Source organism: Apteryx mantelli, chromosome 4 (genome assembly GCF_036417845.1).
Source record: "Apteryx mantelli isolate bAptMan1 chromosome 4, bAptMan1.hap1, whole genome shotgun sequence".
In the NCBI taxonomy this organism is placed as follows: Eukaryota; Metazoa; Chordata; class Aves; order Apterygiformes; family Apterygidae; genus Apteryx; species Apteryx mantelli.
The window spans coordinates 65,312,875-65,340,244 of record NC_089981.1 but is presented as its reverse complement, the minus strand read 5'-3'; the positions used below and the strand labels follow the sequence as shown (position 1 = coordinate 65,340,244).

The 27,370-nt window shown below is 42.6% G+C and overlaps 1 protein-coding gene across 1 annotated transcript in view; it reads left to right on the top strand.

Moving 5' to 3' along the window:
- Positions 1 to 20,277, top strand: part of POMT2 (protein O-mannosyltransferase 2) — a 34,632-nt gene extending 14,355 nt beyond the window's left edge. The window contains exons 10-21 of the mRNA XM_067296864.1: positions 2,297 to 2,363; positions 3,280 to 3,352; positions 5,065 to 5,143; positions 5,878 to 6,029; positions 7,301 to 7,392; positions 8,522 to 8,598; positions 9,778 to 9,849; positions 10,356 to 10,415; positions 10,620 to 10,725; positions 12,616 to 12,756; positions 13,392 to 13,506; positions 14,082 to 20,277. Coding sequence (XP_067152965.1) covers positions 2,297 to 2,363; positions 3,280 to 3,352; positions 5,065 to 5,143; positions 5,878 to 6,029; positions 7,301 to 7,392; positions 8,522 to 8,598; positions 9,778 to 9,849; positions 10,356 to 10,415; positions 10,620 to 10,725; positions 12,616 to 12,756; positions 13,392 to 13,506; positions 14,082 to 14,187 — 1,140 coding nt within the window. The 3' untranslated portion in view covers positions 14,188 to 20,277. The remainder of the gene's footprint in view (positions 1 to 2,296; positions 2,364 to 3,279; positions 3,353 to 5,064; positions 5,144 to 5,877; positions 6,030 to 7,300; positions 7,393 to 8,521; positions 8,599 to 9,777; positions 9,850 to 10,355; positions 10,416 to 10,619; positions 10,726 to 12,615; positions 12,757 to 13,391; positions 13,507 to 14,081) is intronic.
- Positions 20,278 to 27,370: the final 7,093 nt, after the last annotated feature.

Below are 27,370 nucleotides of genomic sequence, written 5' to 3'. Positions count from 1 at the left end.
TCTTGCTGTCAGTTCTAGTTCTCTTGTTGTCAGTTCTAGTTCTCTTGCTGTCAGCCTGTCCTCTGAAGCTTTGAAGCCAGGCATTGAATTCTCCTCTCTAGCTAGGAAAGTCCTAGATGGCATCTTCTTCCAGTATAAGGCTGTTTTGTCTACACTGAAAATCTGTTGTTTAGTGCAGCCACCTTCATCAATTATCTTAGCTAGATCTTCTGGACAACTTGCTGCAGCTTCTACATCAGCACTTGCTGCTTCACCTTGCACTTTTATGTTATGGAGATGGCTTCTTTCCTTAAACCTCATGAATCAACCTCTGCTAGCTTCAAACTTTTCTTCTGCAGCTTCCTCACCTCTCTCAACCTTCACAGAATTGAAGAGAGTTAGGGCCTTGCTCTGGATTAGGCTTTGGCTTAAGGGAATGTTGTGGCTGGTTTGGTCTTCTATCCAGACCACTAAAACTTTCTCCATATCAGCACTAAGGCTGTTTTGCTTTCTTAGCATTCGTGTGTTCACTGGAGTAGCAGTTTGAATTTCTTTCTAGAGCTTTTCCTTTGCCTTCACAACTTGGCTAACTGTTTGGCGCAAGAGGCCTAGCTTTCGGCCTGTCTTGGCTTTTGACATGCCTTCCTCACTAAGCTTAATCATTTCTAGCTTTTGATTTAAAGTGAGAGACATGCGACTCTTCCTTTCACTTGAACACTTAGAGGCCATTGTAGGGCTATTAATTGCCCTAATTTCAATATTGTTGTGTCTCAGGGAATAGGGAGGCCTGAGGAGATGGAGAGAGATGGGGGAATGGCCGGTTGGTGGAGCAGTCGGAACACACACAACATCATTGATCGATTAAGTTCGCTGTCTTATATGGGCGTGGTTCATGGTGCCCCAAAACAATTACAATAGTAACATCAAAGATCACTGATCACAGATTACCATAACAGACATAATAATAATGAAAAAGCTTGAAATATTGTGAGAATTACCAAAATTTGACACAGAGACACGAAGTGAGCATGTGCTGTTGGAAAAATGGCGCCGATAGACTTGCTCGACGCAGGGTTGCCACAAACCTTCAATTTGTAAAAAATGCAATGTCTGCAAAGCACAATAAAGCAAAGTGCAATGAAACGAGGTATGCCTGTATAGGTGGAGATGCCGTATCAGAACTGGCTCAAGGGCAGGCAGAATTCAAGTGCAGAACATGCTTTATGACACTAAAAGCAGGGAAGGGGGATTGGCAGATGCTAATGGGAGTTTCCCTGAGGCTAAGTGGAAAAGGGTGGAGACCCTCCACCCTATCCCACCCCACTCTGTATTCTGGAGGTTGGACAAGGGTAGGGGGCTGGGAGAGTTTTGGGGGTTTGGAGAGGGGAAGGGAACTTAGAACTTCAGGGGATTTAAGGAGGAAAAGATGGAGGCAGGGGTTTCCTTCTGCCTCCTCCTTTACCTCCTCTCCTGACAATATGACCTCAGGGTATGAAGTTCCACCTATGCTTCTCCCTCCCTCCGCCCACCCCCAACACTCCTCTATGTTTTGGCTCCATCTCACCTACCCGCGGGGCCTTCTGCTCCCACCTGAATGGGAGGCACAGGTCTGGGACTGGGATGGGGTCCCGGAGAGCTGGGCTTGCTGTAGCTGCAGCTGGAAGAGGAGTGTGTGCCAAGCGTGCACGTTTCCTTCTGCTGCTCGGGAGGGTTGCCCTCAGTGGCTGCACCCTCTGGCCAGATGCTCCCCTGCACTTGCTAGCAGTAGGAGCAGTTACTCTGTGTGAGACTGAGCAGGCAGATGAAGATTAACCCCCTGGGCAGCATGTGCTGCTTTAACAATTGATCCCTGTATCCCCCTTACTTTGCCTGGATTTTTTGGCTGAAGTATTATGGTTGTCACAGGCAGCCTCCTGTCCTAAATTTCTACTAATATTGCCTGTCCATAAAGCTAGTGCTGTTTCCAACTGGTGCTGGTACCAGTCAGTGATTATTCAAAAAGTTCATGTTTGGATATCTTGTTGTTGTGGAAGGAGCCTCCAAAGTAGGGTGAAAGGAGGGCAAGCTGTATGGTTGGATGCTGCTACTCATGGTGTGTAGTGATCATGAGCATATGGGTTATACCTTGACTAAAAGATGTGATCTGGATTAAGCAGTGGCTGGTAACTGACTTTCTAAGGGGCAACATCATAAAAATCATCCCAGGTTTTCTATGTTAGTCGTGCATTTATTTGGGACTTGGATTTGCTGATGAATGTATGTTTACTATGCCCAGCTTTTCACTTGTTTGATGAAATGATTTATTCTGTGTTTTCAGGTCACTGCCTACTTGCATAAAGATTTGAATAACCTGTGGATTATAAAGAAACATGATTCAAATACAGGTAACAAATACCAGCAGAGTGACTTTTATAACTGCTGCTTCAGTTTTTCACTTAAATATTCTGAGTGCCTCCATTGCAAAAGATCTTTCATTGATATGAGGGGAAGAAGAGGAGAAAGAACAAGGGGAATCTGACTTCATCTTGATCAATGCTTTTTGTGTCAACCACGTTTTTGTTTTTTCTCCAGTCTGTATAGCTGAAGTAGACAAGCTTTTCTCAGCTGAAGGTTGCATTGACAACTTTCAGCTAGTCAGGGCTGCAAATAAAAGACAGAAAATTAATCTGAGCTCGGTTAATATTTTATGGAATTTGTTACTGCGGCTGTGGCTCCTGGAGACATTGGGTCTCAGTATATAGTGTCTGACTGTTTTACATGGGTGTTTGCTTAGGACAAGACTGAGTATCGAACATGGAGACCTAATGTTTGTACTTGTTATCTGTTTTAGAATGTCATATACTGTAGCTGAGGCATGTTTGGTCTGGGGGAGTTTCCTTTCTACATCTGCACCATGGATATATAAAAGCTGACATGGAACTGTTAAAAGAAAAAAAAAAAGGTGTGTGGGGGAAATAACCCAGAAATAGTAAAATTATACTCCCTATTGTGAGTATCATGATGTAGTCCATGAAATAAAAATGTTTATTTCTAGTTGTGCTGTTCAGTTAGGTTGGCCACGTATCCTCTTTATTTAAAGGCAGTATGTGCTGCTTGGGGCCATGCTCAGTTGTACGGAATAACCCTCAGGGCTGGTCTTTAAACTGGAGCAATGGTTTACAGCAGGTTTGGAGTCCACCACACAAGTGAGTTTGCCTTGTGTTCCTGGTCTGCCTGAGGCATGAGTGCTCCTGACAAACTTTCTCTGAGACACTGATTTGTTTGTCAACGCAGTGATATAATTGGTTTGCCTTCTTTCAGCAGGTCTATTAGACCCCTCCAGCCCTGTGGAGTTTGTGAGGCATGGAGATATCATCCGCCTGGAACATAAAGAGTAAGAATGAATTGTGAGATTTGAAGAGATTGAGTGCTTGAATAAGGCTGGTGGGAGACTTGACCTGCTAAAGACTCCATGGTTAGATCAGAAAAGCTGATTGTGTGACAGATGTGTCTATGTATCTGGATTTCCAGTGTGGGATTTGTGGAGTTTTTCTTCTATGGCTTATGTTTTGATGGGTGTCTGTGGAATGGGGAACCTTTAACAGAACCACACAGCTTTGTTAGAAGCACCGACTTACACAGCCCATCCAGCACACAGTGAGAGATTTGTGTAGCTGTGTGATGTGCAATATTAAGGGCCACTTTCTGCAAATAAGCAATTTCAATACCCTCATTCTGTTGCTTGTCCCCACTCTCTCACTTTGCTAGACAAATTGACTGGTTGGTTTTGTCAACATGCTGAAAGTATCCTGTTCCCGTGTATATAGACAGTATCTGCCTGCTGAAGTTCTCAACACTGAGATCACAGCAGTAGAACACTTTGAAGAAAAATGCTTGCTTGTACCTTCTGCCTCTCTAGTGAATACCTGAAGGGAATCAGGGGAACGTTAGTGACTTGATATTTAATCTTCATCTAGCCTAATGTCACTATGCTGCAATGCTCTGGGCTATCAGAACTTTTATTGCTTAATAGAAGTTCTGTACATGTATGTCTGGAAATCATGTCATATTGCGCTCAGTATTGCACATTCACAAATCATGACTTAGGCTTCCAAAAAGAATTTTAAGGTTTAAAAAAAGTGATGCCTTGAATTTTGGGTTTTACCACCAAATATGTGAAAATGATGGTGATAAATTCTTGATTTTGCAGTATTGGTCTTACTTTACTCACATGCTGAAGGGAGACGGGTTTTTGGAATGGAAGATGAAACTGCAGTGCTGGGGAAAAGATCCGGCAGATGGCTCTTGTCCCTTTGCATAAGAACAGCATCCCGCGTGGGCAGAGGGTTTCTGTGCAGATAAGGAAGGGCTGGATGCAGCTGCAGTTGTTGGTGGGAGAGGCTCGCTATCTGAGTGGTTTTATTAAGAACCGACCAGTTGTGGTCAGAGCTACTGCACAGCCATAGACTGACCTAGGTATGGCCAGATTGTTCTGGTTTTCTAAGTTAGCAGTCCCAACTAGGGCAGGAGCAGGGTGACTACACCATGAACCTTGGGCAGTATGCCTGGTACTAATGGAGACCACTGACGCCCTCCTCAGTAAGTCTGTGTCTGACTAAATGGTACAATCTTTTCCTTCAAAAGCAGAACTGATAGTCAAGACAGGTCAGGAACTTGTTTTGCTTCCTGCAAGAGCAGGACTGTTAGTCCCATCTTAGCTGTTCATAAAAAAACAACAACAACAACAAAAAAAACCTCAGTGCAGTTTCAGCTAAATGCTTTATTTTTCCTAACTGTGGCAAGCAATAATAAATGACTTTTCCATATGGAGGTGGTGGATTATAGCTTGAGGGTTGGATTAATTTATGCTGTCCCTTTCTGCCAGCACTGCCCAGTGCAGCAGAAGTTCAGAGTCATGTGGTGGGAAGCAGCTGTTTCACTGTATGGCCCCTGTCACCACTAAGGCTGCATCCTGCCCTGCTCTAGCCTGGAATTCAGCGGTCAGCGTGCTGGCGGCTCTCTCTGAATGGCTCGAACCAAAGTTCTTATCACAAACTGACTAAGACATAAAAACAAAACCAGGTTTGACTTTTAATTTCATTCCAGAACTTCTAGAAATCTCCACAGTCACCAGCATGAGGCTCCCCTGACAAGGAAGCATTTTCAGGTCACTGGCTATGGAATAGTAAGTGAATGGCAAGATAAAACAAACCCTCCTTCTTTTGGGGGGAGCTCATACCATGCCAAGGGGATTTATTCCTGCTTTTAGTTTGTTGGCCAGGGTGATAGATGTGGACCTGCTGGACTGGAAGAAAATCTGTTTTAGTATAAGATAGTGCATTTTGTATTTAAGGTCTATTTAGTGTGAGCACAGTTAGGAAAAGAATTAAACTTTCATTCCCAGTCTAGCTTTGGCAGCATTCACCTCCTTAAATGCCTAACTGGGCAAACTTGAAGTTGCTCTGACAAGTATTATTTTCTGTGTTTGTCCTTGTCACATAGACAAATGGCTTTTATTGACAGAATGATGACAGAATTTGGAATCATGAAAATGAGATCTGCTTTGAGGCTGAATTTCCAAAGGCAAGGGGCTGTTGCCCAAACCTCTTCTTTGAAGCAGCCATGCCACCCCCATTTAAAATGTAACTCTGAGCCAGAGTCAAGTATGAATTTGAAGCAAAAAATCTTAAGGTTGGCAAGATAAAAATGTATTTGTGGGTAGCTACTGGTGTCTAGAATCGTCTTTTCCTGATGGGGGATCTCTTTTGTGAACTCTGAACAAGGGTAGCCTGGGTTCTTCGGTTTAGCTGTGCCAGCATTAGAGTTTCAGAAGTTCCTGTTTGCTATGCCTCATTCCCATATTTTGTTTTGTCTTCTGTTATTTTCTTTTTTTTCTCTTGTGCTGTGTTTGGGTGATAGAATGGAACAGGAGATTCCAATGATTTCTGGAGGATTGAAGTGGTCAGCAGAAAGATTGGGAAGCTCATAAAAGTCCTACGGAGTCAGATCCGGCTAACCCATGTGGCCACAGGGTGTATATTGGGCTCTTCTGGAAAGACGCTGCCAAAATGGTAAATAGCTTGTAATAGCTCCTTCCCACCACAGGCCTTGAGCTGACAGCTGAGGTTCCTCATCTTGTATCATTGTTTTTATGTTCCTTTGCTCAATGGTACTTTTAATTTTAAGCTAGGCAAAAACCACTTTTCATCCATTTCTTTGTATTTTATTGTTCTTTTAAAGATCTAGTAGTCTCTAAACATATGACCAGAGGTTAGGAAGTTCTGGGTTAGGGTTATGCAGTCTGTTACAGTGAAAGTGTCTGGTGGGCAGCAGCTCTGGAAAATAATACCCCTTTCCAAGAGATCCAAGAATGGCCTGGGCATAGATCTTGCCATCCAGTAAGTCCAGGGATGGGATGCTAGACATGAAGCAGTATCCTGTTTTATCCTTGGGGCTTGCAAAAATTGCTAGAAACTGAGGCAATTTATGCTGTCCTATTCCGTAATCCACCAAACTTCTTTTTATTGATACTTATTTCCTTTGTAGTTGGAAGACCTTGTGCCATTTCTGTATGCAGCATCTGAAGTGTAAGGGCAGCTCTAACAAGCTGATATTAGCAGGGAAGGGATTTTAATATGCCCTCAGGTAGTATGAGTACAAATTTGTCATAAAATGAAGTATATGCAGAGACATTCAGACTAAACAAGCTGCTGTGTCTGGAGAGTTGTACTGTGTAGGAAGCTAACATGGATCCTGAAGCAGCATGTTGTATAGTCATGTTGCTTCTGCTTCCAAAGCTGCCTCTGTTACTGCTAGCTTATGTTTCCCTTCACTGTATGATGGTAAAAAGGGCTTTTAAAAAATCCCATGTAAGCTGAATCATGGTGAGTGCAGGCAGATAACTCTGCTGGTGATTGCCTGGTCAAGAATGCAAGTGTATTTTAGATTTTTCCAGTAAGCCTGAGTTTATGGGTAAAACAAAACAAAACAAAAAACAAAAAAACAAACCACTGCCTCTGATGACAGTGCTCAAGAAATGACTATGTTTTTTCCCTGACACAAACTTACCTTGTGGATGGAAGTCATTGCCACAAAATGTTGTTGACATTAAGAGCTCAGGTAAAATACTGGTAACTGGGAATAATGATGGTTAGATTAGGTTGGATTTGTACATATTTTTTAAAGAATTTAAAGGGGAGTAATCCCTGTCCTTCAGAGAACTGAGCATCACCTGCTAAGTGGTGACTGACAAAATTCCTGATTCATCTTTCACATTACTGCAGAGTCTGCTGCGCTTCTTCCCAAAATGTGTCCGCTAACTAACTGCTCTGCTGTTCCTCAGGGGTTGGGAACAAGTGGAAGTTACCTGCACACCATATCTGAAGGAGACTCCCAATTCTCTCTGGAACGTTGAAGATCATATCAACCCTAAGTGTGAGTGATCTATTTCCCTTTCCCTTCAGGGTGCATCTTGACTTGCTCTTAAGGAAAGAGATGAGCTATTGGATGGTGAGAACTGGCATTTAGTGTTTGGAATTTGTGCATGCTTTCCCAGCTCCAGCTCAAACCTGCTGAACTTGGGCCAGTTGTTCAGAGATGCATGGCCTTATTCTGCTTCAGTGTTTGTACTGTAAACTGGTGATAGTGCTTCAAGTGTAGTGGAAGTTTAAAGATTTTTTTTTAAGGATTTTGAGATATTCATGAATAACGAAAGGGGGAAGTTTTGTAGGCACTGTGGTACAGGCTATTATTTTAATGCCATTGTTGTAGTTGCGGGGATTATTGTGATTGATATAAGTATGTTGTATATATTTTAATGATTTTTATTGAAAAGTTAGGATCCACCCTGTTCTGCTGTATTTTTTTCCTTCACTTCTGGAGGGGCATGTTAAATAATGACTTTGCAGTAACATCAAGTAATGGGTAGTGGAAGTATGACAGGGGCTGGGAAAGAACTAAGGGTGCCAGTTATGACAGATGGGCTTTCCAGCCTCATCCAGGAGTTGATGTGTGTCAGAGCCCCGTTTGGCCTGAATATTTGATATCATTTTCATCTCATGAATTGCAGATGACTTGGGTTTAATTTGCAGTTATTAAAAAAAAAAAAAATTAGTGCTTTCAGCCTTTCAGAGCCACGGTATGCAAACCAAAATAAAGGAATCCTGAGGTATTCACTTGGTAGAATCTCCTTTTCTGTTGTCTTGTATTTCGTATTTCCACACTCATGGCTTATTTATGGATAAAGAGCAGCTTATGAACAACTGGGCTCTAATTTCAGCTTGAAACAGGGATCTGCTTATTTTGGGGAGTTTTATCTACTTCTCTTGCTCCTGAAAGAAAGGTAGGAAATCAAGGAGTGGATCAGTTGTGAAATTCACTGGGGGATACTTTTTTGACTGCAAGCCTCTGTGTTTAGAATATGAATGAATTGTGCGGGGAATTAAAAGAGGTGCTAGAAGCAGATTTGTCACAGATTTGACACAGGAGGACAGAGTTTATTATGCACGAGTCAAATAAAAGTAAAACACAGATTTCTAATCTACTTTTCTCTCTTTTTCTAAAGTGCCCAATATCAGCCTGGATGTTTTGAAGCCCTCTTTTGTGGAAATTCTGCTAGAATCCCACATGGTTATGATCCGGGTAGGACAGTATTAATTCTAGATTATTATTTTCTTCCTCCTCTCTTTCATTAAAAAGAAATGTAATTTCTGAGATTTCTGAGTGATGGCTGCAAGATAGGGCAAGACTTACATGCCACAGCAACCTACTTGGATTTGTACTTAGAGAAAGGGATGGTCTTACAGTTAAAACTCTAAAAGTTTGGAAGCCCTGGGCTTGATCCCCGGCTCTACTGTTAACATGATCTGGCTGCAGTCTAGTTATTTAATCCTTTCATTGCTTAAGTTCCCTTCTTTAAAGGAGAGTTTGAAATTTTTCATACCCTGCTGGAAGGCTAGTTAAAGTTAAATAAGTGAGGCAGTTAAATGAGTGAGGCAGGAAGATGTTACTGTGGTCAGAGTCACAAAATTAGATAAACAGACACTGAAGAGAATAATAAATGTTTGAGTTGAAAATGGAAAAGTCCTGTTAATTTTTTAAAGTTCATTGAGATAGTGTTCTCTGCTTTTCTCTTCTCTATTTATCCCTGAGGATACTTGCAAAAGAAGTGGATTTCATATTTTCAAGGTGGATTGCTCTTGTAGTCCTTCCCATGATTGTTCTCTGTGATCTAGGCCACTTCCCTTCTGCTTCCAACTCCTCACTCCTTCAGCTGAAGAATGGGAATGTTACCGTTTGGAGAGGGGAATCTAAGGTTTTGTTTGTTACTGTTTGTAAAGCTCTTCTCAAATTCTCAAAAGAAAGAAGGTAGTCTAGCAAAGCATTGTTAAGGTTAATAATTTCCATGGCAACCAGTGATAATGTTGTTTCGGGTGAGGAAGTACCTACATGAGTTTCCATGGAAATAATCTTTCCGAAGCTTTTATTTGAGTGGAGGAAAACCTGCTGAAGTAGTCAGTCTCTTAATGAACAAAGATCTTGTTTAAGCAACATGTGTCCTCAGTGAGTGAAAACCTGGAAAAGAGAAATGAGAGAATAATGCCTCTAATGGTAGCCAAGTAACATTTTCACTTGCATAGTAATATTAAACATTCATTGTCCACAGTGTGGCAGTCTCCAGAAGTTGATCTGTTCATGTAGTCAGAAAATAGCCTTTACTCAGGAAGAGTATTCATGTATGTTTGTGTACCCAGACATGTCTGGGCAGGCCTTGCAGCATAACTGCCCACTCATTTCAATTTTATTTTGACTTATCTGTAGGGAAACAGTGGCCTCAAACCAAAGGACAATGAAGTTACATCCAAACCTTGGCACTGGCCCATCAACTACCAGGTATGTTGATCAATCCACCTTCCTTTCTGTTTTCAAGTGCTTTTCACAGAATCACAGAATGGTTGAGGTTGGAAGGGACCTCTAGAGATCATCTAGTCCAACCCCCCTGCTCAAGCAGGGTCACCTAGAGCAGGTTGTCCAGGACTGTGTCCAGACAGCTTTTGAATATCTCCAAGGATACTCCACAACTTCTCTGGGCAACCTGTTCCAGTGATCACTCACCCTCACAGTTAAAATCTTTTTCTTATATTCAGACAGAACTTTCTGTGTTTCAATTTGTGCCCATTGCCTCTCATCCTGTCACTGGGCACTACAGAGAAGAGACTGGCTCTATCTTCTTTTCTTTTCATAGCTTTTGCTAGCACATTCCTGAAAATGATGTCAGCTTTATTTTGTGGTACCTGAGATGCATGGAAAGGAATTTGTCTCACCTTTGACACTGTTAAAGATGGTTATAAACTGGATTGATGCCAACCCATTTTACTGACTTTGGTCTCTCTCATCAGGGCCTGCGTTTTTCTGGTGTCAATGAGACAGATTATCGGGTTTATTTGCTGGGAAACCCGGTAAGTTGGAGAGGGAGATTCCAAGCCAATGTCTTTAGCAAATTTTACATAGTGACAGTGATTCTCTTCCTCTTCTTCCTTTTGGACTGCCTCTCTCATTGTGCTCTTATGCTTATGCTTATGTAGCTTTTCATTCCCCCTGACATGTTCACTCCCCCTTCCAGCCCTGCCCAAAGTCCCAAATCTTTCTTTTTTCCTACTTAGGTGATTTGGTGGCTGAATCTAGTCACTATTGGCTTGTATATTCTGATAGCAATTCCTGCCACAGTGACCCTGAAGAGAGGTGTCCAGCTGACATCTGAACTCAAAGGTGAGGCTTGTTTTCCTATCCTTCCTGCACTGTAGAATCCCCTGTTATAACATCCTGGTTTCCTGATACAGGAAAGCTTTTCTTAGGACTCCTGTATTATACATCTTTTTATATGTTGTATTAAAGCCTCTGGGCATTGAAAAAATGCACTCAAGACAGTGCTATGTACAAAAAGCTAAGCTAATTAGTGCTATGAAAGTGTAGTACAAAATGATGTGACTGTCAAGGAAGGGTTTTATACTAGAAAGAATCACTCTGATTAACAAATTTGGCTTTTGTATAGCAGAGACCATACTTGATGAATTGCCAAATTTCCTAAGCCTGTAAGACTTCATCAGGAATCCTCAAGTGACCAAGGGCCCTGAGACACATGCTTAGAAAGCTGAAAAGGCGAAGATCTCTAGGATTGACTCACAGGTGGGAGATAGGACAAGTGGCTCCTCAAAAGTCTTACCACTCCTTTGCCGGAGAGTACTGAGCTGGACGGCTGAGGCTGGCAGCCTAAGGTGATCCAAAAATGAAAGTCTTGGTAGGGTCTTGCTGATTTGCTTCCTTCAGGAGACAAGGTTAGTCAGTAGTAGCTCATGTGCTAGCTCTGCTCTGCCGTTGATCACATAATCTAGCATGGGAATTGTTCATGAACTGCTCAAGAGCTGAGATGTTGGCCACAGTTGCTGTCAGTTACATTGATTACTGCAGTTCAATGATGACCAGATGTGTATATGTTGGAAAGAATGTATTTGATCTGGATATATTAGTAGGAGAAGGCAATAGAATGTATGTCAGGGAAACCTTCCTGTTTCAGATATCTAATGGTCCCAGGGCTTTTACCTTTTTCTGATTTGCAGACTTCCGAGATTTTTTTTTTATAATGGTGATACTGACCCCACATAGGTTACTGATAATAGGTTTCCTTTTCATAGATGCCTTGGAAGTGTGTGGAAGGCAGGACTCGGTGCCAAGGGTGGAAAACCACTGAGCTAGGTTATGGAGCAAGGAAAAGAGTGGGAGCTTCATATCTCAAGTAGTTTAAAAGTGAACAGGATAGATCTCTAACAAAAATACTGCAAGGAGTTACCTGTATTGGCTGTAAGGGAGATAGACCAATTGGATCAATGCCCTGTTCTCAAGGTCTGCATATGCGCTGTATTTGCATGTTATATACATGCTGTTTTGAAATGAGAAATGTTTCCTGATACTTATGCAAAGCTGATGAAGTGGCAGATAGAAGGGATGCAATAATCCTTTATTGTCATCAGTGCCTGGGTCATAGAGCTTTTCACAAACCCTAATAAATCATACTTTCACCATTCCAGTTTACATCAATGGTTGTTTCATTTTGTAGGTCTCTGTGTGGGAAATGAATTCTAAAATGTGAAGTGAAACTATTCAGTAACACAATGAGTTATTGGCTAAGCTGCAGGGAGACAGCAGAGCTCTCAGTCCCTTTCCCAGGCTCTGAACAGTTAGGCAACATTTCTTTCCAGAGAACAGTGACAAAGTGGTCATCTGGATGGCTCTTAATCTCATTGCAGAAAAAACCAAAAACATTAGAAACTGGAATAGCCTATTTAGTCTAATCTACATCCTGAGAAACTGCAAGCTTGGTCTTAACATTGAGCATGGTCAACCCCCTTGTAATCCCTCAAGACTTATGTCTTTGTATATCTTTTCTGGTAATTGTTCCCCGAGAAGTATTTGTATGTGCATAAAGAATACAGCTAGGATATTGTAGAAGCTTGGAACAATTTCAGACCAGTAGACGACTTCCTGCAAAGATCATTCTTGTTGATTTTACTGTCATTCACATGCTACTTACTGTGTTAAGGCTTGCAAAGAGAAACTGGAGTTGAGGTCTTCTCTGCTGAAGCATGTTTGTTTTTGTTCTAGAATTGTCCCAAGTCTTGCTACGTGGCGGAGGGCAGATTACACTGGGCTGGCTCCTTCATTATCTCCCTTTCTTTATGATGGGCCGAGTTCTCTACTTTCACCACTACTTCCCTGCCATGCTTTTTTCCAGCATGTTGACAGGTAAATACTGGAGACTGGGAGAAGAAGAGGCAGGGAAACAGGTGAAATTCTGTTAAATGGAACATTTTCAGACTAAATTGTAAATTTTTATGATAGGCTTTCTGCTTGCTTGAGCATAGTGCTTGAAAACATGTGCTAGTTCAAAATGTTTTTCACAAAGCCGCTTGAGATGCCAAATTGTCTTTTTCTGTTACCACCCCAAAGAAGCAGTATGTCTAGTGGTTAGGGCATTTGAATTTAGAGATTTGATTCATATTCTCTGCTGTGTCACTGTCCTTATATCTAATTTTATACAAGTTATTTCCATTCTTTGTTTGCTTCCCCCACTTTTCCGTCTTGTCTGTTCATACTTCAGTCTTGGTAGCTTTTCCTGTGATTTTGTACCAACTGAGTTAGCATGTTGGGGTGCACATTTCTTTCCCATTCTTTCTGATGAGAAGGTGGGGAAAAAACAACTTTCTGCTGACAGAAAATATTCTGTATAGTTCTGAAGGTTTACAAGGTAAATTAATTCAAAAGTAGAGGAGGTCTTCTGGTCTCAACAGAGCGTTTTCAGCTCAGTCTATGGCTGAATGTAGCAGCTCTGTTCTTTGGCTTCTGCCTTTCTCCTGATTTCTGCTTCATTATTCTCCTAGGAATCACCTGGGACACACTACTGAGGTTCTGTACTGGGTTCCTGTCATCCAGCACTACAGCTAGAAAAGTATATGGAGGAGGAATCCTGGTACTGGTTCTACTCATCATGTACAGGTGAGTGCTGAAAGCTCAGCTTTCCTGAATGTTTAACAGCCACTGTCTCAGTGGAACCCTTAGTGCCTGTTAATTATCCTTAGCCTTTGTCTTTGCCTCTCTTCTTCTCTGCTGAACTTGTCAGACATCATCAAGTCTGCAAGCACCCTAAATGCTCATATTTCATTAAATTCAGCATTTGTGTCCCAGTAATGGATTTTCAAAAATCTCTCTATTACAGGGAATCTCATTCTTTTACCCCACTACTCAGTGTGAACACTCTATTGTCCTCTGAACCCATAGTTTCGGATTCTAATCCCCATACTAGATGGTGTCATATCCCTCAAATATAGATGAACAGTTGTAGATTTCCCCTGCTGGCTCTGCTCCAAAGCTGTTGCTTTCTAAGAGAAAGTACCACCTGTGATAAAGCTACATACCATGTGTATTGGGTTCAGCTCCTTAGTGGAGCTTATAGCAGCCTAAAAACAAAGTTCCCATAGGTCACCTGTATGGATTAATCTTCTGCAATGTTCTTGAGACAGAACACTCTGCAGTTAATTAGTCCCTGATGGTTATTTGGATTCTTTCCACAGCTTCTACCTCTTCCATCCTCTGTCCTACGGCATGATAGGACCCATGGCCTCAGACCCGAGCAGCCCCATGGCAGGGCTCCGGTGGATGGAGTCCTGGGAGTTCTAGAGCCAGCAAAGGGAGCTTGGAAGCAGAGACAGAAATGTGAGAGCTGCTGCATGTCAGGCTGATTCTGGGGCTTTGGAGACATGTGACTATAAAATGCCTTCTCTGGAGAACTCTGGATCTAGTAGCCCTGTTGCTTCGGCATTTGTTTGTATTGCCTGCTTTGGAAGATGAAGAGGGTGACCATGAGAAGGCCCTCTGAGGAAGACTCAAGTCATTAATCTTTAGGTTATGTTTCTGGAAAACCAGCTACTTAAATCTCAGTTCTTATGAGCAATATATCAGAACCCTTTACAGTCAAACAATGGTGTTGTTCCAGGAGTGAGACCTGCACAAGTCGTAGGGTGTGTGTTGTCTCATGTTCACATGTGTGGATGTGTGCGTACGTGTGTATCTTCTTTTTTGTAATCCAAGTACCATTGCAATTTGGGAGCCAGACAGTGTCTGAGACATGAGTTTTTTTTATCATGTTTAACAGCCTTTATTATAACGATTTTTTTTTTTTTAAGCTTCATATAAGTATCTGGGGATCTCTATACCACTCTGCCCTGGCTGTCTGCCTTTTTTGTGCTGACCCTGTACTTTTAGAATTTGACCGAACTGAAAGGGTGTCCACTTGAAATCTCCCTGAGCCACTGTGCCTTGCCTGTCTCTCAGGCCCTTTGCAGACAGAGGAGGTGGAGGTTGTTTGTTTATGCCTGTAAATTGCCTTGCTTTCTGAACACCTTTAACCATTTATAACGATTACCCAGCAAGCCTCTACTCACAGTTGGACTGCTCCAGCTCAGCACTTTGCAGTTTCGTGCAGAACTGCAAAGAAGCTACACAGGAAATTATAATGGAAGCAGCAGGTAATTTATTTCCCATCCCAATGTACTGTGAAGACTGGCCTCCTTGGGGATGTGCTAGGAATTAAAATACTAGCTTGGAAATTGTACTGGCAGCTGTCGTTCACCTTTTGATCCCAGTTGTTCCAATGAGAGTACCTGTACTTCTAGGAGGAAGGTGTCATCTTAATGAATGTGGCATCTGCAAAACTGGCTGTCAGTGTCCAAGGCGCTTGCACACCATATTGCTGTATTGAGCAAGTTCCCTCTCATAGATGGCTGACCATTGAATTACTGCATTGAAGAAAATGTGATACCAGGCAAAACTTATTTACGTGTTAGGTGTCAAGAGCCATTGGATGTTGAATCCACTCCTTCCTAGAAAGCAGAACACTTTTTATCAGTTATTGATTCCTTTCTCCTCTGTTATTTTCCTTTTTGTGGGCCTTTTAAATGTTCCTTTCATTCAGTCTCCCACCCTTTGCCCAAATTTCAATTTCTTGTAACAGTTTACTGTTACTACCTTGTAGCATCCAAAGCAAATGACACTTAAACCCCAGCTGTGTTTCTGTCTCAAGAAGTAATATTTTGTATAGGTGTCAGTGAATTCAAGCCTGTCATTTCAGAGTCCTTGGTCCACTTCTCAGGCTTGCAACAAAATTATGTGTACTGAGAGAGCAACAGGTGAATGTGTCTGTTTTCAAACATGAATTGTGTATTCTTTCTCTTACTGAACCTAGAATTCTAATATATTTCCTGCAACACAGAAGGGCTTTGTGTTATCATCCCCAAGACAGTTGTTCTGTATGCAGGACTGAGACTCTGATCAGGCTTAATTTCATTCTTCTTTAATGGAGGATCCATAGGATCAGTAAGGCAGCTGCTTGCTATCGTAAGGTTCTGGCTTCATGTGTCACATCTCCCTCCAGAAGCTGACTTCTATAGAAACTAACTCAGATGGTATGGACGTATGCTTTTGATTCTAAAGGTTTGATGGGTTTGATGATTCTTTTCCATTTGCTATTGCAGGAAGTGCTCCAACCTGCCTGAGCCAGGGCTTCACAGAGATGATATATAGGCAAGAAGGGTGAGGGAGAAGGCTGCAAACTTCTTCAAATCCTGCTTGGTCTGACAGGAGTTAAAGCAGCAGCTGCAGATTGTTACCTGTTGGCAACATGATAGGCAGACAGTGCGCCACTGCATTTGTAGCAATGATGTGATTCAGCATCCTCTCCTCTTGGTGAGATTATCTGCTTAATGCCTTGCTATCGTGAATATGAGCTTTCCATACAGTGATCCCATTGCCATGGGGAGGAATCGCCACAGGGGCTGATAAAAGGCATGGATTAAAGACATGGATTTTTCAGCACGCATGATCACACACTTGCCATAAACACTAATTGGAAAAACTAAGAAATTTGTGAGTGTTTTGAAATGACAGTTTCTAAAGTTCTTTACTTATCAACTTAAATCTTGGGGAGTTAAAAATCAACTCAGTAACCTCAGTTACTGCAGTGGTTTTGAAAGAGTCAGCTTTGTAGGAGCTGCCTGAGGAAGATGAGCCAGTGTATTCCTTGGTCAGAGTCCTGTCTCCTCTGTTGCTAATAATCTTTCTAGCAGAGATGGCAGCTGAGTTTAGATGGACCAGCTGAAAGTGACAACTGTCATGCTCACGTTCAGCTTCCTGTGTACAAACTCAGCTTCTGTTTCAATACAAACAAAGGGTTATTTTAATTTAGCACGGACAATTTGGAAATCTGCTGTTGAGAGTACTTGGTTAGCATTGGGGCTAATTCATTTCTTAGATCTTGTGTGCTAGTAGTGGGTTGGAGGCATACACTAGAAAAAAATCTAGATATCCCACAAGAGGGAGCAGCCTCCAGCAGGATTTATTTTTTCATCTGGAATTAAGAGTATTAAAAGGTCTACTTCTGAAGACTAGAGGGCAGACATTAAAAGGGCATGCATTTCATCTGCAGCCTCTGGAGTCCAAGGGATGGATTTTCAAGAAAGTGTAAATTGATGTTGCTCTGTTTTCTTTCAGTAGAGAAAGACTGAAAATTTATCTTAGCTGAGAATTTCTCCCTCAATATTTACTTCTCAAAAAAAAATCTGTCAAGCTGTAGCTGAAAACAAAATAATAGCCTATATTTTGTGAGGCCAGTAAAATATAATGATGCTGATCGCCTTACTGACTCTAACGCTACATTAAATGTCTTGGAGTGGTGCAGACATGAAGCAAGGGAGTAGGGCACTCTCTTTGCTTTCTGAGTGCAATTTGAGCTGTTTCAGTTCAGTTTTTCCATTCCTGTTTGTGGAATGAGTTCAGGTTCATCTTGAGGACTGCTTATTAGTCCTCTTCCCCAGTCATGTGGAAAATAGCTAACGGTGCTTTCCAAGGCCAGAAGATGCTGCTCTCTAGAGCAGCTGCTCTCTTTGAGGTTTGCCTGACAGGGCTCCTTTTATCACTAGCAAAGTATTTCATCAAACTGTGTATCTATGGAATCAAATGACAAAAAGCTGCAGGCTTCCAGGTTCCCATTTCAGATTTTTTTTTTATGTGTAAACTCTGTTTTCACCTTTTCAGTCTTTGGTAGATAAACAGGAAGGCTCTAGGCATATCCAATCTATCCTAGACAATCCATCCATCTGAAAAGGGTTTTGTTAGCAGTTGCTTCAGGACACCCATACCCACCTCTTCCCACAGCAGCAACTGGCCTATTTCCAGGGAGTGGGCTACTCATGCTATGAGACAGAGGTGTGACTTTGAGGAGGATTTGAGTGATGATTTCTTTGCCAAGGCTGCCTTTGTTCCAGGTGGAAAATTTGGTGTGTCATGCACTGGTCACCAGCATTATTCAGAGGCCTGTGAGTGGGAAAGCCGCCACCAGTCTGGTCTGCAGAGAATTTTCTTTTTGCGTCTTAATTGGATGGGTTCATTGTTGCACAGAGTGCATTAATATCTACCTTTTTATATCCCCATTCTGTTCCTTCCACTTCAAGTACTGCACAACGTACAGGACATTTCTTTGCTTCTCTTCGGGTCTTTAGGCTGTGTTTCCATTTCTTACAAAGTGTGTCTGAATAAAGGGTAGGACTGGATGCCTTATAGTATCCTGAGTGAATAAATACCTGTCACATGCACTGACAGCAAATCCAGACTCTTGTTACAGAAAGGTAAAAAGATGTGTTATTTGAGAGTTCATAGGGCAGGGTTTTTCTGTGAACTGTCTCTCCTGTGTACCTCTGGCAATCTTCTTCAGGGAACTTGAGTGAACCAACTGTCAATGTGGAAACAGACATTTACCTGAAGCTCTCAGTTGTTGCTGGGCTTAGTGACTTTCCTTCCAGAGCTATGCCTGTGTGACTTAGGCTCTGGGTTGGCACTCTGTGTACAAGTACCATTAAAACACTGTTTCCTCTTCTCAAGCCCCTGCTGGCGATGTGAACATCTCCTCAGCAGTGGCCCTACATCTCCACCAACTGAATGTAGGTAAGATTTTTCCCCTTTACAGCAAGTGACCTCTCTGCCATTGGCCCAGTGCGTATCGTGAAAGATAAAATGTGTGGACTGCTACAACATCATAAGGCTCTTTCTGGCTGGGAAGGGAAATTTGGGAATAAGAACTCTACCTCCACAGCATACTTGCTTTCTTTAGGGAGCTTGTGGGTTGCAAGCAGTCAGGACTAAACATTGTCCTTTTCTTCAAGGCACTAACATCTGGGTTTCATGGTTGCTTGTGAGTTGCTTTAATTCTTAAAATCCCTCATGCCCTTTTCTTTGGGTGTCAAGGACTATTGAATATCACCAATAATAGTTGAGGTAGAGGAAATACTAGTGTTAAAACCACTCCTGCTGAATTTTTATTTGGTCCTAAAACTTTGGCAAGTGAATTTATTGTGTTTTACAAGGGGAGCTGTTTAGAGCCATACTTCAAGAATTTGGCCGTGACTGAATAGAAGTTTGGAGTGGTGGTGTAATTCTGTCCTGTATTCTGAACCTTTCTTACTAATGCTGCTAGTACTCGTGTCTGTCTGTCTGTCTGTCTGCATCAGTCCATGAACTGACTGTCTTCTAATTCTTCTGAGGTATGGTTACTGCACTGTACAGTAGGGATGGGAGAATGCTTTCTTGAGCTATAATGTGTTTTGTACAGGAACTCATGGAAAATGAGGTAGAATTTGGGATTTAATTTTGTAATAAATAGCTCTTCTTTCAAACACTCTGAGTCTAGATCTTTCCCCCCACCCTTTTCTTTCTCTTCCTCACCCCCCCCCCCCAAATAGCAACACGAACTTTAAATGGACCCATTGGAGAGTTTGATTTTTGCCAGTGGTGATCTACACAACAGAAGCCATGGCCAGCATCAACTTTTAGCCTACAAATATTGCTGGACTGCAGTTCCAGGAGACTATGTTTTACTGTTGTGCAAGAGATGTGTTGGTAAGCACAGTGGGAAATGAAACTGGTACATTTGGATGAGAATTAAGTACTGTCTGCTGAGGTGGGTTTATCTCTTCACATTAAAGCTGTGTTAAACTGTAGATATGTATAATATGTCATGCTTACTGGGTGTATTCATCACGCTTCTGGTACGTTGCCTATAGGCATTTGAATCGACGGATCGAGCCCAAAATTTTTCTGTGATTTGTATTTTGAATGTGTTCTGTCCATAACATCAGACTGATGCACAGTTTCATACAAGTGAGGCCCTTGCTGTGAACTAAATACAAGATTTTGTGAATACAAGTGGCAATGCTATAAATCAGAATCTGGTTCCACCCCAGGCTGTAATGACAGGGCAATGTATACTATGAGTACAGTATAGTAACAGGGTTGTGACATTGGGGTGGAGCTAGAAAGAAAAAAAATACAGCCTTCCTATCTGTGGCTATCCTAGTTATCAAACATGCCAAGATCGATGTTGGAGGAGTGCCAGTCAGTCTACTTAGACGTGTCCCAAGGGCTGCTGGAGTAAAGCCAGCCAGGACAGCTGGAAACTGGACTGTGGCTTGCACAAGGTGATAAAATAGGCTAATAACCCTTACTGAAAAGCCTACTGATATCTTACATTGCTTCAAAAAGTGCAAGCTGGTGTTTGGATACTGTCTGGTTAGGACCATCTTTCTGGAAGGAAGGACTGCTGATACAGAAGCTGTTCTGGAGTGTAGGGATGAAGACTGTAAGGAAAAGGCAAGAAGTGTTCAGAACACATTGATAACATCTGAAATAAAGCTTTACTTCTCCCTGCCCTCTTTAAAAAAAAAAAAAAAAAAAAAAAGGCTTTCCCTTTCTTCAGGTAAGTGAGGTCTAATGTGGATGGGCACTGATGATAGATTCCATGTGCAAAATATGGTATATGTGGTTTTCATTATTTCTTGTTTTGTATCTGTCTGGTTTCTAGATTTCTAAATTCCAGCCGTTGTCCCATTACACATTCCTGAACAAAGCTCTTTCACAATCTGGTGTTTTCTCTTCATATAGATTTTGTCTTCACTGTCTTGAAGCTCTGCTTGATCTTCTTCTTGCTAATCAATTAGATCCTTTCACTGCAAGGTGCTTTCTGTAGTCCTCAAATCTCTAGTGCCTCTTTTCTCATTTTCTTCAGTTTACCCATATGCTTTCGCAGACTACGTACTGTCTTCCAGCATCGATCTGTCTCCCCAATTCCATGTGCTGAAATAGATCCTCATTACTCTTACAACTGCTTCCTGGTGTACATCCAAGGATTGTGGCTGTCGTATACTTTGGAGTGTTTTTCTAATATACAGTCTCTAACTCTGTAGCTCTGACCCATGTAATACATGCTCTGGAAATGTAAAGTTTGTGTTTCATTGGAGTAGGCATAGCCTACTAAGTGTTGCGATTCCTCTAAATTGTGAAGTGGAGAAGGAAACTAGCTGACATTTTTCTGACAAATGGAGAGGAATTGTCTGAGATGAGAATGAGAAAGTGGGTGAAATGGTACATTCCCTTCTTAAAACTTATGATCTGTGTGAGAACAGCCAAATAAAGACAGTGCAGCTGAAGAAAGTGAACTTAAACAATTTAGTAATTTCCAGGTAGAATCCCATGGGAAGCACATCTGAAGAGAGGTGTTCAAATAAAGGATAACAAGAGCACAAGCACCAACTATCTTAGTGCAAAGCAAGGCCAGGAACAGTAAGAAGCCAAAGATCAGATGCTAAATAACAAGTTCTTAATTGACTTCAAACACAAAAGAAAAGCATACAGAAAGTGGAGACTGTCAAATTACTAATAGCTACTGTGAAAGACTAATACAAGAAAAAGAGCTAAAAAAAAGTCTCTCAAAATGAAGTACACATAATGAGGAACGTCAAAGAGTGAGAAACTGTCAGGACATAAGCAGTAAAAGACACATCAAGAATTGGTCCACTATTTAGCAAAGACGGAAAGGTATGGGTTGATGGATCACTCTGAGGAGTTGTATGCCCATCTTCAGATGTTTTCACAGTAAGCTCCCCTGCTGGACTTTTCCATTATTTTGTCCATGCAGTTTTTCACCAGACAAGTAAGTTTCTTTCATCCTGCTTGGCCTTTTTGAATATTGGCACATTTTTATTTTCTAAATTCTGCTGCAATTTCTGGACATTCCAAGGATTATCTAAAAAATAATAACAATATAAGTAGTTTGGAGATGTGATATCCTCAGGCAGCTCTTGTAGGGCTCATGGGTGCAAGCTATTCACGCCTGCTGATTTTAAAAGTCTTTATTTCTTAATAGATGCTGTTTAACATCCTATTTAGTTATTAATGGATTGGAAAGTGCTTTATGATGTGGCATCATTCTCTTCAAGACAGAACCAAAATATTTATTCAGTGCTTATGCATTTTGACTCTGGAGTTGACAGGTACAAAACTTCATTGAACTGGAAAATATTTTTGGCAGACCCCCAAAATTGGAATACCTTAGATGGGTAAAGAGGAGAAGGCCTCAAGCAGAAAAGGATCCCATACGTAGAAACAATAACACATGGGGTTTAGTTTGAAAGCAAATGGCTGAATGCAAAGCTGAATGGTTGTAATGCTAGCATAGCCTTGCAATGAAGGAATGGGTGCAGTTAGAAGCAAAATGTTTGTTTCAGTAGATCACAGCAAAGACGTTATTCTCAGAGGCAACTGCTGTAGGTCAAGTGATTGTAGGAGTCACTCTGGTCAATAGTATCGATTCCAGTTGCAAGAAGGAAGGAAAGAGCAGAGACAGAGTTGAGATCAGAGAAAAAACAATCAATGAGCACTTCAGAGAAGAGCACTGACAGTGCTTCTGAAATGAGACAAAGCTAGTGGGGAAACTATGGAGGAGGCTCCTCAGGGAGTAAAGCATCCTTTCTCTAAGCTTTTGCCGTGATGTTTCAGCAGCTGAAGAATGATCTAATACAGAAGTATAAGAATAGCCAGAGGCTGATCCAAGCCCATGTGAACCATCCCTAGGTAGGACAGAAGCAGGGTAACTGTGCTGACACAGTGTGCACCAGATTGCAAGGCTCTATTAGCTGGAGCACAGCATTGAGCTAATGAGGCTGGAGAGCTTTGGGACTGCAGCTGCCTTGCATCCCACCAGCTCAGAGCGCAGGTCCATCTGTACCCACCTCTGTAGTTGTGTCTTATGATCAAATTCAGTTTGTATGTTGAGACTATTTGTGGTAAAGTGACTTTTTAAGTCACACAGGTAGAATGATTTAAAAAAGGGGATGGCAGAGGTTGCTTCCTGAAAGATCGCAGTCTGGTTGGGTGGGGGTAGCAACTGGTTGATTATTACTGTACTAAAGGGAGCATGAGGTGAATAACAACCTAGGTGAGGTCTGTACATCTGTCAGTGCCAGACCTGGTCCAACAGCTGCTCTCCTCATGTCAAAAATTCTCAGCCTGTCAGCTCTCTGTGTGGTCCCCTTTGGATTCTCCAGCTGGTTCATGCACTGTCATGCTTTGGGTTGTTTTCATCTGTCTGTACACACTTTTTTCCCCAGCCAGGCCATGGGAGATCTAAGAAGAACCTGGGGATATCTGGTGGCAAAAAGAAGCCAAAAGACATGTTTTACTTTTTTGTTCTGCTTTTGAATTCTCTCCCACACATTGTTCCACCTCCCTCTGCTTATGCCTCTCCCCATAGCCCAAGTCTTCAAGGTTGGTAGTGCTGCCCTGCCCTCCCCACAGGCACAATGACAGTCAGTGAGCTCTGCAGATGTTGCCTTAATCATTTTATGCTTTGTGTTATGCAGCTGCATTTTGTGATTTGCTGGGCTACTGAGCTGTGCTGCATTGCATCCTGAAGGGGTAGCTTAGAAAACTGGTGGGAATGTTGCATGAATTATGTTCCCACCTGAGGATGGGGATAGGGGAGTGTGGGGAGAAGAGGAGACATCATGGTCTGCAGTTTCTGACAAACAGAGGCTGGGGACAAAGGGAAGAAAGGGAATGAGCCAAGCCCAGAAAGCTGGCCCCAAGGTAAGCAGGGAGCATGAAGTAGCTAGATCAGAGTGGCATTATTCATGAGGACTTGCAGAAGTAGAATTGGAAAAGAACAGGAATCCAGAGGGAGATTAGTTTTTGTTAGTATAGCAAGTGAGATGAAAACTGACAGTGTCACAGCAGCATGCATAGTCATCCCTAGGCCAGGCTGATGTGATGTCCATGGCGAGGGAAGTATGTACTCCGGATGTCCTGAACCCTGCGTGCAGGGTTGGGAAATGGTGTTTGTGGGGTTATTCCCAATTCTGTCACACTGTACTATGAGACTAGACAAGTTTCTTTCCCAGTGGGTAAACTGAGGTATTGAATAAGTAAAGCAAACACTTGGCAAAGGGAGTTGAGTGTTGGTGTTGTAATTTGAAGGGGTTGTAGATTAGAATAATTAATGAGATCTTCTGCCAATTAACATTATAAATCTGTTTTCTTCTAAAACTTTATTATGTTTCTTTCTTTGCTGGTCATCGAGCTTCACTGGCAATCTGCCTCCCCTCTCTCCAAATGGCCTAAAGGTGATTTTTGGAACAGCCTGTGCTGGTGACCTGGTTCCTCTTCACTCATGATAGCTCCAGGGAAAGTCTTGGAGAAATCCAAGCACATTTCAGAAAAGAGCTGAGATGCCAGGCTAGATACATGGAGCCAAGGGAGTTGGGTACCACTGAGAGAAACCCACAGACCATGGAAGCTTTCACAGTGCCCAACTTCTTGATGCATCCTGGGTGCTTCTTCACATCTGAAGGCTTGCTAAACACTTGAACAAGAAGGGAGGTTTGCTTGTTTGTTTTTCCTTGTGCTTCGTATCCTCTCTGGACTACACCTCAGTGCCATAGCAGCAGGAAGAACTCCTCTGACAGAGACATGGTTGCAAGGGAGAAGCTGTTTTGCATGCAGGGAAAAGCACTGCATCACCTGAGTCCTTGCTCTTTTACATCACATGAATGTTTTTCAGATGTTTCTTACCCAGAGCTCTTCCTGTCTCCCACCTCAAATCCCTCCTTACAGCTCCCTCCTCCTTTACTTAGGAGACCTGTTCTGTCACAGAAAAATAAAACTGTGCTCTTTTTTTTTTCCTATTAAGATGGAAAGAACAAGTAGCAATGACAGAAGGCAATGAAAATGGATTACCCATGTAGAGGGGCAGGGAAGCTGCCCCTAAATGTGCCCTTACCCTGCCTGGAGGCCCAACCCCTGTTGCAGAGGGGTAGGGAAGGAGTTAATTGTCTTCAGCTCTCAGCCTCTGCTGAGCTTAACACCAGTGTGGGTGGTGGGTGTCAAGAGGCAGGCAGGGGTATCACCAGCCCATTGCCCCTTATGTAACTGTTACAATCTGTGGAAGGAGAAGGCAGGTCATGCTCAGCGGTTTCATTGCAGCCATTAGTGGCTGGTCTGTTCTGGCGTTTGTGTCTTGTCTGCTTGTGCAAGCATGCAGCATGCAGCCACCATCTGCAGCATGGAGGAAAAGCATGGGTGGAGGGGGGCAAAACCTGGGACAAAAGCCACCAATTCCCATTACCCAATGGCTTCATTGCTATTGTCTGAGACACCCTTTCCATCAGAGGCAACAGCTAAATCTGCATTTGTTTGCTGGCCTTATGATACCTGGTACGATACCTGCATTGACCCAAAGGAAGGCATCCCAGATCCCAGCTAAGCTTTAGGAAGAATCACCATGCTGTCTCCCTGTTTCACCCATCTTCATCTCCTGCATTTCCAGGGTGTGTGTGCATTTTCTGTATCCATCTTGCTCATATTCAGGATCTGATCGTTCCTACTACAATAACCCGCTTCTGTTGTGCTTCTCTTCCACTCCTTTCATCTGGCTCTGAATATATCCGAAATGTTGCTAGGCAAATATTCAGCCCAGGTTGCTGCTCTGATTGCATGTATATCCTTTGAATCTGTTTCTTGGTATCCTACATCTAGTTAGGGCTCTCCACTCTCCCTTACAGCATTCTGTTAGCACAGTGCTCCCTTGCTGTTCTGCTCTCATTTCTTATTGGTAGGGTCTGGTAGGGTCTACCAGGCTCTGGTAAAGCACCATGGCTATGTGATTGTGACAACAAGCTGAAATGTCATTCAGAGTAGTTTGTGCAGATGCAGATAGGATGACACTTAATGTTTTTTACTTATGTGCTTGATCAGCCACAAGATAGCTAAAGGTTAATGTTTGCTTTGTCATTGCTGGGCTTGTGTTAGTCTGCCTGCTTAGATTAACCTGGTATTTCCCACTTCTCTCCTAGCTGCTCTTTCAGACTCCTTGCAGCTTCAGCAGGTGTCTCTGCACTGATTCACCTTTGGTTCCTGTTGTAAATGTTTTCTTTGCAACCATACAGCCCAGAGACTGATTTTAATGTGAGCTTGTTGTGGATCAGGAGATGGTGGCCAACAGCAGGAAACACTGAGTGTTGTCAACTTGCAAGTTCCAACCCCCAGGCAAGCCTCCAAAATAACATTGACTTGCAGTTCATGACTTTTCTTTAATGTTGAATGCTTGTTATTTATCCTCCATTTTCCAAGAATTTACATGTGTAGCGATCATAATTTTTTCAGGCTTTTCTTAGTTATTACGAGAGCTAAAATGCTGTATTTTTAACAGAGATCAGTGATTCTGACCATCTTGCCTTACCTGGAAAAGTGTTTTGAGTTCCTGTTCTCAGCTGAAAATGCTGGGCCTGATCTTAGCAGGATGCTTAGCATTGAGCACAGGCTCTGTGGGAGACCTGAGCCTCACCTGTGTTGAGGACCATGGGTGCTATTTTTCCCAGTGGAGGCTGAGTAGAGGTTTGGAGGAAAGAGGGAGAGTTTGTGGATAAGCAGCCTGCTGCCCGAGTACTGCCCTGGGGTCCTGCTTGCTTGCAGAGGGAGTGACTCGGAGCTGCAATTTTTTTTTTGGGGGGGGGGGTGAGGGGGACACCAAATTAGGAAGAATGGATGGGAAAATTGCTGGCAATGGGGCACACTGACTTCTGTTTTCAACAGATGCACTGATGTGGTCTTTGTGATGTTCAGCTTGTTCCCCACATACCTTCATCCTTCAGTACAGGCAGTTCTGCTGGTTGTCCTACCTCCCATTGTGCTGGAGCCAAAAGAAAGCCATTGGTATAGCAATGAGCTGGTGTGAGACCAGAGCCTGGATCCTGCTGGGCTGAACAGGAGCTGGGTGTTGTGTGTCTTGTGCTGCACACACCAGGGAGGGTGTCCTGTGCCCAGAGACAGCAGGTCTGGAACAGAGTTGTTCTCCTGAAACTGTAATGATGCTCAGAGAAGCAGCAAAGGGGCAGACAAGCTCAGAAGAGAGCCACAATTGTCTACACCCATGTTACTTTCCTTCTCCCACTGTCTTAGCTGCAGGTTTGGTTTGAACAGCTCTGATGCAATGCACTGTCTCATCCATCACACCTGATGCAGTCATCACTGACCAACAGTGAAAATGTTTCCTGGACATGCCTGCCATGATCTGAAGGATGATGGTATTGAGCATGGGAATTTACAGGAGACAGTAGTGGCCTCAAAGGTCCAGTCTCCTGCTATCACTGCAAGCAGTGCCATTAGACTGGTGGAGAACTGGCCCTTTAGGAGGAAGGCCCATGGGAGATGAGATTGGGCTGGGACTGATAATGTAGCATTGTGTCATTGAACTTGCCTACTTTCAGGGATGAACTTCAGTGCTCCAAAGAGAAGAGCCTCACTGCTGCCTACACTGAATCAATGTGCTCCTGGTTTGGTTCCCAGTTTTCCATCTTCTCTCCTAATTACAAGAAATGAGTCTTGTGTATAGTACCAAAACTTGCAGTAAGATCAGCACAATTGTTATTTCGGAAACATTTGTGCTTTTGTGTTGCTTGCATGCTTCTGAAAACCTCAGCTTGCA